The sequence below is a fragment of the Notolabrus celidotus genome, chromosome 21 (assembly GCF_009762535.1).
Source record: "Notolabrus celidotus isolate fNotCel1 chromosome 21, fNotCel1.pri, whole genome shotgun sequence".
In the NCBI taxonomy this organism is placed as follows: domain Eukaryota; kingdom Metazoa; phylum Chordata; class Actinopteri; order Labriformes; family Labridae; genus Notolabrus; species Notolabrus celidotus.
In genome coordinates, this window is record NC_048292.1 from 14,238,520 (window position 1) to 14,251,076 (window position 12,557).

The 12,557-nt window shown below is 42.9% G+C and overlaps 1 protein-coding gene across 1 annotated transcript in view; it reads left to right on the forward strand.

Annotated features, from left to right (window-relative positions):
• Positions 1 to 12,557, forward strand: part of snd1 (staphylococcal nuclease and tudor domain containing 1) — a 289,368-nt gene that overhangs the window by 256,212 nt on the left and 20,599 nt on the right. Inside the window, exon 22 of the mRNA XM_034673168.1 lies at positions 2,928 to 3,131. Within this exon, the coding sequence (XP_034529059.1) occupies positions 2,928 to 3,131 (204 nt within the window). The remainder of the gene's footprint in view (positions 1 to 2,927; positions 3,132 to 12,557) is intronic.

Here is a 12,557-nt window from a genome sequence, read left to right on the forward strand (position 1 = left end):
AACTTATTCTTTCAGATTCAACCAAACTTTCTAAATTCCTCTCCAGCTCACACGAGAAGTGTTTGATTAAAACTCAAAATTAAATTTGGTTGGAGAGAATTTCCACCAGTAAAGGTCACTTCCTCATGTTAGGCAAGATAGAGAGCTTCAGACCACTATGTGTGGGGTTTTAAAAGTGGTCTGGCATTGTGTTAGGCAAACTGTGTGTCAGTTAAAGTTGTAAGTATGAATAACCAGACTATGTGGAGTAAAGTATTTGCTTTTAATAACTTTTTGTCATTGAAAAAGTGGCAGATATATTGGTAAGAAAATAAAAGTGGATGTCGCAGCTTTTTGCCCAGAAGATAGTGCTCGCTATGAGTCTAGCATGCAAGCAATCTGCTTTGCAGAGCATACTAGACTCATAGTGAGACTGGCTACTCTATCTGCATCACTTTAAAACTTCAATTTATGCCAACAAGTTGCCAGCAGAAGTGGGTGGAGCAAGGGAATTGGTCTTAGGGGGTCCATCTTTACTCCACAACTATTAACATTAATGTAGGCTGAGTTCAACTACCCTTCCGGTAGCCCCTGAGTTCCCAAAGTTTTTAGCCCATGACCCCCAAAATATTGGTGCCAGATACTGGCAACCCCGACTGTCCTTTCGAGAAGCTGATATGTGGGAAAACACTAATAAGCTAATACAAAAACGTACAATATGGATCAAAAAGAGGCCTTAGATACTTCATTTGACTGGTCTGTAGAAAATTAGACTACCTATGTGCACATTGCTGTGTCCTGTGCTGCTGTAAATGAACCTGCTGCCACTGATACCGTCATTTATCTGGCTCTTTCAGCTCAGAGGTCATGTGGCAACAAAAAAAAGTGGTCAACATTTTTATTATGAGCATCGTTATTCAAAATGTAACCACTAGTTTCATGTATATTTTTATAATTATGGATCAAATATGCTATTTTAAATAGTTTTTGTTTTCGGAAGGTATTCAGTAACCATGCAGGGGGTCCTGACAAAGCGGCAACGTCCGGTCTAAAAATATGAGTCCAATGCAGAAGTGAAGTACCGGAAACCACATACACACTAATTCAAAAAAGACGATCTTTACAGCAGAAATAAACATGTTTACTGCCTGGTACAAAAAACAAGTGTAGTCTGGATAGCTAATTTCTTGATCGGCACACACTGTACGGGGGGTGAATTTTTTTCTACGCAGCAATTTCGAAGATATTGAGATTACGAGTCTTCCAATGAGAGGCACAGCTGACTTGATTGACAGGCGGGAACACTGTAGCTGTTGGCTAGGAGGCTCAAAGCCCGCCTCTTTACATCACAATCGCTAGACAGCAGCAATATGGCTGCCACCGACGATTGGCCTCAAAACAGCGCTTCAGAAACAGATGGGTGACATCACGGATACTGCGTCCATATTTCATACAGTCTATGGTCCTGACCCACACTTTGGGAACCACTGCGGTAGCCAACAGGATGGTGAAAGTAGATTGGGCTAGTGAAGCTACACAGCTGCATAGAAACGTTGAACACAGGAAGATTTCAAAAAGGAAGATAGTAAAAACAAACTACATCCCATCACTGGAACTTCTATTACACAACTTACGGTATGTCACTTTTGATGTCAGTGAATACATTTAATGTGACTAATTCAAGTCTATATGTTGTATTTCATCAAAGCAACATCTACTTAGTAGTTTTGTGCTGTGACACAATTATCACTAATGTAGTGTTAAACAGAGACATGCGCTTTTTAATAAAAACATTAGTATGCCGGTGAGAAGGTAAAAAAGACGGATTTCAAGAAGCAGCAGTAAAAATGAGCGATCGTACTGACCCCCATTGAAACCCCCCAAACAATACCCAGCTGCAGGCCTAATTATATAGATTTACAAGACGTAAGAAGCAATTACTTTAGCCCGCCCTTAACACGTTGAAGCAGGTCTGCTCTGCACATATGGTGGACAAGAGGGGGTCACCATGAGACTCTCATTAATCTTGTATTCCCCCCTCACGAGCGTCAAAGTATTCTTGTTTTGTAATTCTCTCTTCCTGCTCTTCTTTCTGCCTCCTCCTGTGTCATCACTCTCTCTTTTTCTCTTCTCCTGCTCCCTCTCTCCCTCTCTCTCTCGCCCTGAGCTCCCCTGCAGCGCCTGTGACAAGTTGACCAGGGGGAAAGCGGGGACAAAGAAGGCCCTTAGTTTTGTGCATTGAACAAGCCTACCCTGCCCACACACGCTCACACACACACACACACACACACACACATATTAAAGACACGAACATACCCAAGGGCGGCTAGCTCGAAGGGGGTTGCCATGGAGACAAGACCAGGGCGAGAATGAAGGGAAGCGGAGAGATGGATGGTGTAGGGGAGGGATGGATGATGGCCAGCGACTGATATTTTTTCCCTTTTTTTTTTGTTTCTGAGTGTCTTTCTGCCGCTGAAGACGCAGTTCCTTCGTTTATTTTTTTGAGGTCAGGATTACACGCAGCCTCCAATGTGTGCTCAATCAAACTCTGGCCTTTAAGGTACGAGGAGGGAAGGAAGGAGAGGAAGTGAGGTGAATAAGTGAAGAATGAGCAGTACAGAGGAAGGAAGGATGGGGAAAGGTGGAGCATTAGATGGTTCAGCCACAAGAAAGTCTGTTGAAGCGGTTGAGTAGATAATTGTTGTGCGATACGACAGATGGATTACAGAGTGAGTGATCATGTAACAGTAATCAATCAGTGTGAGTGTGTTCCCACTGAGTGAATGGCTGTTTCCCCCCACTTCAATGTTACCCCCCAAATGGAAATCAATGACTCCAGATAAACTCATCCTTTATTTTTGACCACTTTTCCTTCATTTCTCTAATCCCACCATCCATTGCTGCCTCATTTCCTGACCTTCCCCCTCTTCCTGTGATCTCTTCTCTAGGAGGACGCCCGTGCTGACGTGGTCGACTGCATCGTGCGGGACATCCACAACAGCCAGTGCCTGTTGAACGTGGAGTACGCCGGAGCCACCTGCCCACTCGTCACAATACAGTTTGGCGACACCAAGGACGACGTGGGTCTGGGCCTGGTGAAGGAGGGATTGGTCATGACGGACGTGCGCAAGGAGAAGTACCTGCAGAAGATGGTGAGTGAAGAAACTAGAGTCAAGTCCCAAAATCAGCTTTGAAAGGCCTCAAACTACATTTTTAGGCAGATTTTGACACCTCTGTTGGTGCTTCTTGCCCTTACTGGGATGGAGTGGTTTCTTTGTCATAGTCTATGTAGTTTGGTCTCACCAAAGCTGAAGGTTGGGTCATCATTTATATATTGCCAGTGTCCATTTATCAAAAAACACAAGGTATTTAAATGCTTTAATGAAAACGGTTGGTTTTGTTAACTGGCTGGTGGGATTCAAGTCCCAAAACCAGCTTTGAAGGCCTCCAACTACATTGTTTGACAGATTTTGGGAAGTCTTTTGGTGTTTCCTTACCCGTTTCTTGTTCTTGGGCGTTTTAGTTTGGTCCCACCAAAGCTGAAGGTTGTGTAGTCATTTGTACAAGCGCTAAGCAATGAAACCCAACCCCTTATGCCTTCACTCCAACCGTTGTGCTCTACCAATAAGTTATGTAACATACCATAAGGCCCCTATCGTTCAACACCCAAGCAAGAAGATAGAAGGAGGGAAATGAGCAACAGGGGCTTCAGGGAGCAAGCTTACCCGCTGGGTTAGGCCAGAAGCTCACTCCCTCTATTCCCCTATTTTAATGAGGGAAGAGAGGAGTGGGGAAATGGAGAAAGGAGTGTGTAGAGATGCTAGAGAAAAGACAAGGGAGGCAGATCCAGGGAGGGAAGCCTGTTGGGTTAGGCTGTATATACGAATTCCTCTTGCTCCCCTATTTTTCGTGAGCGAAGACGGAGGTTGTTCGACACAGTTTGACCTCTCTTTCCTGGCGTGAATCCTCTCCAAGAAAAATACTTCCACTCACTCTATTTGTTCATGAGAATATTTGAACATTCTCCAACTGCATTAAAAGAAAGGTCAGGGGTTGTCCTGTGTCAACGAGAGACTTCATTGATCAGGTCAGTTTGAGTCATTTTAGGCACATTTCTGATTGATTCCCTACAGCCCACTCGGGCTGTTGTGCTTATGCCAAAAATGCAAAAAAGAAAAGACACACTATCTCTACCTACTTCTTGTTTCCGCAGTTCATGTAGTTCACAATAGATCAATATTTTTGCCAACTGTTATAAATAGACAATGGCGTCCATGGATCAATTGTAAGAGGTGCTACTTAACTCTAGGCGCACAGTAAATGTTGAGCGTTCTCATCTGCAAAGAGGCCTCTTGTGTATCGTTGAATGTTAAAAGGTCCGCACCGCCGCCTATGGCTTTCTGACAGTCCAATAATTATAACATGTCCACGCTAGCATGCATCTACCCACTCATTTCCCCCCCTCGGTTTGTCCTGTATGGATTGTTTTTGAGAAATGACAGCCCGACTCGCCTGCAGGTTTGGTAATTTGAACATCGTGGGACATTAAAAACCTCTCCGCGCTTGTCAATCCCGCAGCCGCACAACATATACTTACACACCTCTACAATTTGCCTCAGATGGCGGCCATTTTGTCAAACCATGAAGCGTTGCTCATTTACTCTCCCCTCATTATGCTAATTCTCCCCACAGACTCAAAGCCGCTCTGTACATGAAAGATAAAGAAAAGTGGTGGATATATTTTCCTGCTGCAATTACTGCTTCCACACCAACCCCAATATTAGTCACTCTGCCATTTATTTAAAAAAATTCAGACACACAAAAAGAATGGAGTGATGAGTATGTGGCTGCTCATAAACATGAGGAAAATGACCGTTCATGTAAAACAGAGGCTGGAGGTATGCACATATGTTCGTGTGGACGTTGTTTTACACGATTTATCCCCTCACATGAGGGCTTGTTTTGTCCTCACTAAAGAGCAGCTATAAAAGCACTTCCCAGTAAGTCAATAAAGCACTGTGCATCATTGTAAGAGTGCTTTGACCTCTGACCTCCTGAGAGTAGCCAAAGACCATAATGCCGTCTCTGGGTAATGTACCCTATAGACAAAGGACAGTGATTAACCCTTCCAGCCGTACGACTAATAGCCTTACAGGCCGCACAGATTTAGGTTTTCGTCGGATCGAATGGTTTCTCTTAATATTCAACAGCCCGGGGCTCTGGTATTGCCTTTTCCGCGCTGGCCACAGACGGATATTTAGATCTAGAGAGAGCTTAACAAGCTGAAAGTGTTGCCAATGTGCTTACAAGTGTGTTAAAGTAAGCTCTAAAGCGTTTCTGGTTGATAAATCCTCAGAAAAAGTCTGCTACTATGCTCAGAGCAGAACAAGTTGGAGTGTGATGAGGCCACTTTTCAGACCTCTTAATGGACGCTTAGCCCAGTGATTTCCAAACTGGTGGGTGCAACCTTTGGAGGGGGTGCATTAAAAGACGACCTTTAACTAGAAATTGTCATCCATGGATTCATAACTTCTCGATTAGATTATTGTAACTCATTCTATACCTGCTGAAGCAAACACAACCTCTCAAAACTCCAGTTAGTGCAAAACGCAGCTGCCAGACTCCTCACACATACCAGTAAAAGGGAACACATCCCATCAATTTTAGCCTCCCTTCACTGATTGGAGGTGGATTTCAGAACTGATTTTAAGATTTTAACTCTCACTTTTAAAGCCATAAATGGACTGGCCCCTGAGTACCTAAGTGAATGCCTTAAAATGTATGTCTCCAACTGCTGCCTTAGATCCTCCGGCAGGTCCCTCTAAGAACTTCCTAGAGTAAAGTTAAAAACCAGAGGTGACCGGGCCTTTGCAGTCAGGGCCCCGTCACTCTGGAATGACCTGCCGGAGGAGATCAGGCAAGCCACATCCTTGTCCTCTTTTAAATCTCTTTTAAAAACACACTTTTTTAAATGTGCTTTTACTTCTTAACTCATCACTGACTTTTTAATTTCTGCATGGTTTTTATTATTGTTTTTACTTAACTCATTTTAGCTCACCTTACCTTTGTTTACACTCTGTAAAGCACTGCAATGTTTTCAAAAGGTGCTATATAAATAAAATGTATATTATATTATATTTAACAATGCTCATAGTTCTTTACAACTAGCAAAGCATGACCAACTTGTGTCAAAGCTCTGCCAAATCAACATGAGGCTGATAATGGATCACCACTAAATGTCTCAACTACTCAAACAAAGACAAGAAATTATGATGAGTCATCTCTGGCCCTGGCTTTGACCTCCACCAATAGTGGGCAGCCAACACATTAAAGATTTGAAAGTTGCATGTTGAGGCATCACTTTGGAGTCACTTCTGGAGTGTTTCTTTGGGATCTTGTGCCCATTCATTCTGTAGAGCGTTTACGAGGTCTGGCACTGATGTTGGACGAGAAGGCCTGGCTCGCAATCTCAGTTCCACTTCATCCCAAAGGTGCTCAATGGGGTTGAGGTCGGGGCTCTCAAGTTCTTCCAAACCCATTCATGTTGGAATAGAAAAGGGCTTTCCCCCAAACTGTTGCCACAAAGTTGGAAGCATAGCATTGAGTAAAAAGTCTTGGTATACTGGAGCATTGAGATCGCCCTTCACTGGAGATAAGGGGCCTGATTGAAACACCTGAATTCTAGAGTATGTTTATGCATTGATGTGTATAGTGAGGGGAGGGAAGGCTTGGAAATTATTCCAGGGCCCTGAATTGTGAATATACTTTTGAATTGAATAGATTAATTGTGTGTTTACCTTTAATATCGCTCAAATGGTTCTGTTCTTACTTGTACAAGCTTGTTTTAAGCATAAGATAAACCTCATGTTATAGAGCTGATGTACTTACTCCAAAATCAACTCAATATCAATCAGCCAATAGTCTGTAAACGATCCCGCCACTATGCTGACATGCTGTTTAATGTCCTGGTCACTTTTTCAAGCTGAAACTCCCACTATTCTCTCATCACAGCTTCTCCTATTTGAGGATTTGCTGCTGGTCTTTGTCTCCATAATTGAATCTTTTATGTTCTGGACTCATGGTCAGACAAAATGACACAAAGTCACCTTGGACTCTGGGAAACCACTACGAGTATTTTTTATCTGGACGTTTTCTCGACAAACTGAATTGAACAAAAGAAGTACCTTCATTAGATTAAATGTTGCCCTTTACGAGTTTAAATTTGAGTCTTTTTTTTTTTTCACCACTAGTCGCCTGTCTCTGTTTGGACTCGTGTGCTGCTTTGGATGAAGACTTTACAGTTCAATCTGTTGTTGATTCTTTTATTTGTTGACCCCGGAGTTATTTTTTTGCGAGGCACATCTCTGGCTCAAAGATTCATGAGGCGCCCTGTAGCTGCTGCTGGTGTGACAACAGAAAATGTTATCTCACAGGGGCAGCAGAGCCAAAAACTCTTCGAAGATACAACCTTTTGTTGACCTCTGAATTCGTGCCTGTATTCTTCTCCTCTTTTTTAGAAAGTTCCCCTTGAGCTTTTGATAGCGTAGTATCCAGACCCCGGCTCTTTCTCTCCTCTCACTCGCCCAGACTATCAGCCTTCTTGTAAAATGGACCTTTGTCCCTCCTATCTGCTCCATTTTAACTCCATTCTTTATTCATTATCCATTCCAGGGGATTGGAACATGCTCATTGTAATCTGTACTCCAGTGTTAAGCATTGCATAACAGATGGGCTGTAACGTTCACTGGCACTTCAGCAACTATCAATAGTGAGTCATAAGTGCACTGAAGGTTAACACCAGTCTTTGAGGATGGCATTGTCCCAAGAGACGAAGAGCAGTGAGGGATATTCATCCATTTGGGGTTTTTATCTCTTCTTTCAAGTGCATTTGTGCCCTAAGCCTTACATTCACTGGAGCCCACTATGCACGCCATATGGGCGCCCTATACAACAGTATGGTGGATACCAAGGATAAACAGTCATTTTCAAAAGTGTAGGCGAAAAATGATCATATGGATGGCGGCCTCTGGTTCCTGATTGTATGGAAGTGGTTTATTAAAAGAAAGGCAGGAGGCAGTGGAAGTAGGAGGTGGGTGGAAGGACAGTAAGCCACATCATGATTGATATGATGTACTTAGTGAGGGGGAACAGAGTGACCCAGAGGTGAGAATAGACGACAAAGTGCGGGATTAAAGTACAACTGCCCTTTTGTCCTACATAACGGAATGACCCAAAAAGCCTAAGTCGGGCGCCGTATGCATTTCATACTATTGATATCCATTACATGCTAAAGACGGACCATCAGATTAAACTCTGGTGTTTAATGTTAAATCTGTTTGACGCACAGGCCAGCTGGTCAGCATTTTCTGTTTATGAGGCTTTTATTTTTTTTTTAGGTGATCATCAGTTTGTGATATTATTGCTTTTATCAGAAGCTTACTATGAAAAACAAGCAGCATTGTGCATAAACTTGATTCCAGAAAAAGTCAGGACGCTGTGTAAAAGGTTGATACAAACATCCAAACCCTGTATGAATTTGAAAATACTGCAAAGACACCATATTAAATATGAAGGAATTGGTTTTTTTTAATGAAAAATACATATTATTGAAAATTTGATGCAATCAACGTGTCAGAAAAGTTGGGACAGGGCCAACAAAACAGAAAAAGTTCCAAAATGCTTTAAAATTGTTTAAAAAACACCCGGAAGGACTTCTGCCAGCTGATTGGCTGAACTTGCAACAGATTGGTTATACGATTGAGTGAAAGGGCACTCCAGTGAGGCTGAGTCTCTCAGAAATCAAGGTTTAAAGGGTTCACCACATAGAGGCTATAGTCCTCGTCGCAGAAGGTTGCCGGTTCGACTCCCGGACAGTCGACAATTCACTGCATGTCTTCCCCCTCTCTCTACTCCCCACATTTCCTGTCTCTCTTCAGCTGTCCTATCATGAAGGCAAAAAAGCCTCAAAATATAACTTAAAAAAAAAAAGAAAATAAATAATTTGGGGGTTTAGTGTTCCACAACAGGGGTTTCCAAACTTTGCACCCCGGGACCCCCAAAATATAGGTGCCAAAGACTTGTGACCCCCACTGTCACTCGAAGTTATTCAATGTTGCTTCATACTTCATTTAGCTGGTCTGCAGAAAGTTAGCTACCTCCATGCTGAATCAATTTGGAATTGTTTCCTGTGCTGCTGAGAATTAACCTGCTGCTAATGATGCTTTTGTTAATCGACTGTTCACTAACCCTAACTCTTACCCTAACCTTAGGAGTCATCAGCAACAAAGAAAGGCAGAAAACTAATGAAAAAATGTGTATTTGCAATGTTTTATTTCAAACCCTGACTACTTGTTTTGTCTATACAATAATCAGTAAAATATGCAATTTTAGATTACTTAAGATAAAAGAAATAACACATTCTAGAAGACATCTCAGGACCCCCCCCCACTAGTGTTCCACCGACCCTCTTTTTGGGAACCCTGATGAACCGTACATAATACCTTTAAAGGATTCAGAGAAGCTGGAGAAATCTCTCTACAGAAGGGAGAAGTCCAAAAACCAATACTGTGTTGTCCTGATAATCAGGCCCTCAGGCAGCACTGCCTTAAAAACAACATGACTCTACAAACCATCACTTTCTGTCTTTTAGGAATTGACTTAGTACTTGGTATTATAGACAGTTTCATGGTATTTTAAGCTTTAGAGGCTGGGAACTGTCAGATTTTTTTTTACCCTCTCTCTACACCCCTCAAAGATACATCTCTGTTGTCTTTCAGCATCACATTACCCATCTCTTTGTTTCTCCCTCCACTCTTCCTTTTTATTTGTCACCACTCAGGCATTTTAAAATCCAGATATAGAGCCTGAGATTTCTGCAGAAATCAATTTGTAACAAAGTCGAGTGTGATGGCGCGTTCCCCTAAGGCAACTGGGCCTGCTGTACTCTGTAGATTGTCAGGTACAATTGGCTGCTAGCAAAGTGGCAGCCTGTGTCAATGCTATCATCATGTGAGGATCATAAATTAGCTGTTTGCAGAGCTCAACAATTACGCGTGCCCCAGATAGCCAGATTAGAGCAGTGTCAACCATGTCATTAGGTCTGATTGCTCCGCTGCCTGCTGCTATTCCTGAGTTGGGGAAAGGAAATTTGTTTTTCACTTCATTATATAATCGAGCAAATGCGTGAATAAGAGAGCATTGATTTTCCTCCATCACAAAAATGGGAATTGGAATAAGTAAGTGTAGAGTTGAATCAATAAGGCATCAGCAAGCGCAGAGATAACTGATAATAACAGGAGCAAACTTCATTAAAACCTCCAGGATCACTCATAATTTCAGGGTGGTTATATTGAAGTATTACTTAAGCTGTTAGCAGCTGTAAAGCATCATTAAATCACCTCTTAAGGCCTTTTATGTCGACTTGCTTTTATAAACTCTTGCCTTTTATTCATTTCTTTATATTCACATTCCATTAAAGGCTTTTTCTTTGTCTTTTGCTGTCCTTAGCTTTCATCATATTTCTGTCGTCTGGCTTTACATCTTCCATCCTCTTGCTCTTACTTTATCTTGATTGCAGCACAGTGGTCTGGCTTTGTTTGACTCTTTATTTCTTGCTTTCTTTCATATTGTATCGGTCTGTCAAAGATATCTGTTGAACCTTTTTGAAAGTTTTGAAAGGTTTTTAAGTCCCTAAAACAAAAGTTATTATTTAGAGTCATAGTATACCTGTGAAATAGGACAAATCTGTCAACTTTGGCGACTAAAATTCAACATATATTGGCCGTACTTGAACAGTAGATACTTCTTTACAGTATATACTAGGGATGTTCTGAAGCAACTAATTTCTAGTTTGTGGCTACCCATAGCAGATCTAGCACCACCATCCTTCCGTTCTCTTTGCAGGTTAACTTCCACATGACAGTCCCAACTACAGGCTATTGGCAGCTTTGTCCCACAATAATAAAAGTATTATTAAACTGTTTTACGGAGTAGTAGTTCTGATGCCAACTAGCAAGGGTGATGTCATTTAATCATTTAATCGACTTAACACACTCCCTAGTATGTACTCCTTTTTATTACCCTACATTTGGAGTGCTCCTGTCCATCTCTGACCTGAGACTCACACACTGACTTTATGCCGTCTCCACCTCAGGCGCAGCACTAAGCCATCCTTAAATTGTCCTGGCACCATCAACTATCCACTGCTCGCATGGGCTTGGTGCCACGTTGGCACACACTCGCTCACAAAAAACACACTTGCCTCCCTCCTTCTCTCTCTCTCTCTCTCTCTCTCTCTACCTCTCTCTCTCTCTCTCTCTCTCTCTCTCTCTCTCTCTCTCTCTCTCTCTCTCTCTCTCTCTCTCTCTCCTCTCTCTCCTCTCTCTCTCTCTCTACCTCTCTCTCTCTCTCTCTCTACCTCTCTCTTCTCTCTCTCTTCTCCTCTCTCTCTCTCCTCTCTCTCTCTCTCTCTCTCTCTCTCTCTCTCTCTCTCTCTCTCTCTCTCTCTCTCTCTCTCTCCTCTTCTCTACTACTCTCTCTCTACCTCTCTCTCTCTCTCCTACCTCTCTCTCCTCTCTCTCTCTCTCTCTCTATCTCTCTCTCTCTCTCTCTCTCTACTCTCTCTCTACTCTCTCCTCTCTCTCTCTCTCTCTCTCTCTCTCCTCTCCTCTCCCTCTCTCTTCTTTCCTCTCTCTCTCTCTCTCTCTCTCCCTCCTCTCTCTCTCTCTCTCTCTTCTCTCTCTCCTCTCTCTCTCCTATCTCTCTCCTCTCTCTCTTCTCTCGCTCTCTCTCTCTCTCTCTCTACCTCTCTCTCTCTCTCTCTCTCTCTCTCTCTACCTCTCTCTCTCTCTCTCTCTACCTCTCTCTCTCTCTCTCTCTCTCTCTCTACCTCTCTCTCTACCTCTCCCTCTCTACCTCTCTCTCTCTCTCTCTCTACCTCTCTCTCTCTCTCTCTCTACCTCTCTCTCTCTCTCTCTCTCTCTCTCTCTCTCTCTCTCTCTCTCTCTCTCTCTCTCTCTCTCTCTCTACCTCCATGCCTCTGAATGTCTGGAGTCTGATTTCCTCCATTATTTCCCCCGCCTCTTCCCACATCACTCAAGTTTTTTCCTCCTCTTCTTCCTCTGGCCTCTTATCTCTCCTGCGCTCTCCTCTCCATCACTCCTTCCTTGTTTACTCGCCCCCTGTACTCTCCACTCCTCTCCCTGCTCCGTCTCCCCGCCTTCTGCACATCACTCCCTCTCTTCTCCAACCACACTTGTCATTATTACTTTTTCTCTGCTCTGATATTCACTCACTCTCACACACTCTCTCCTTGTGTTCTTTTTTTAACCTTCTCTGCTCTTGTTACCCACACTCAGCTCGAGCGCTTCATGTCAGCAGCAGAAGGCGACTCATTTGGCTGTTTGCGTGCGCTTATTTGCATATTGTCTTTTAGTGATATGTCACGATGAACAATAATCCCCAGGAATTAAAGTGGAGAGGCACTCGGATCAGACCTGATGTTGGCCTCGTAATGAGCACTGATTTAAAATGCTGTTATGTGCAATTATTCAGAACTTGTATCAGCTGATTCTGCCCTG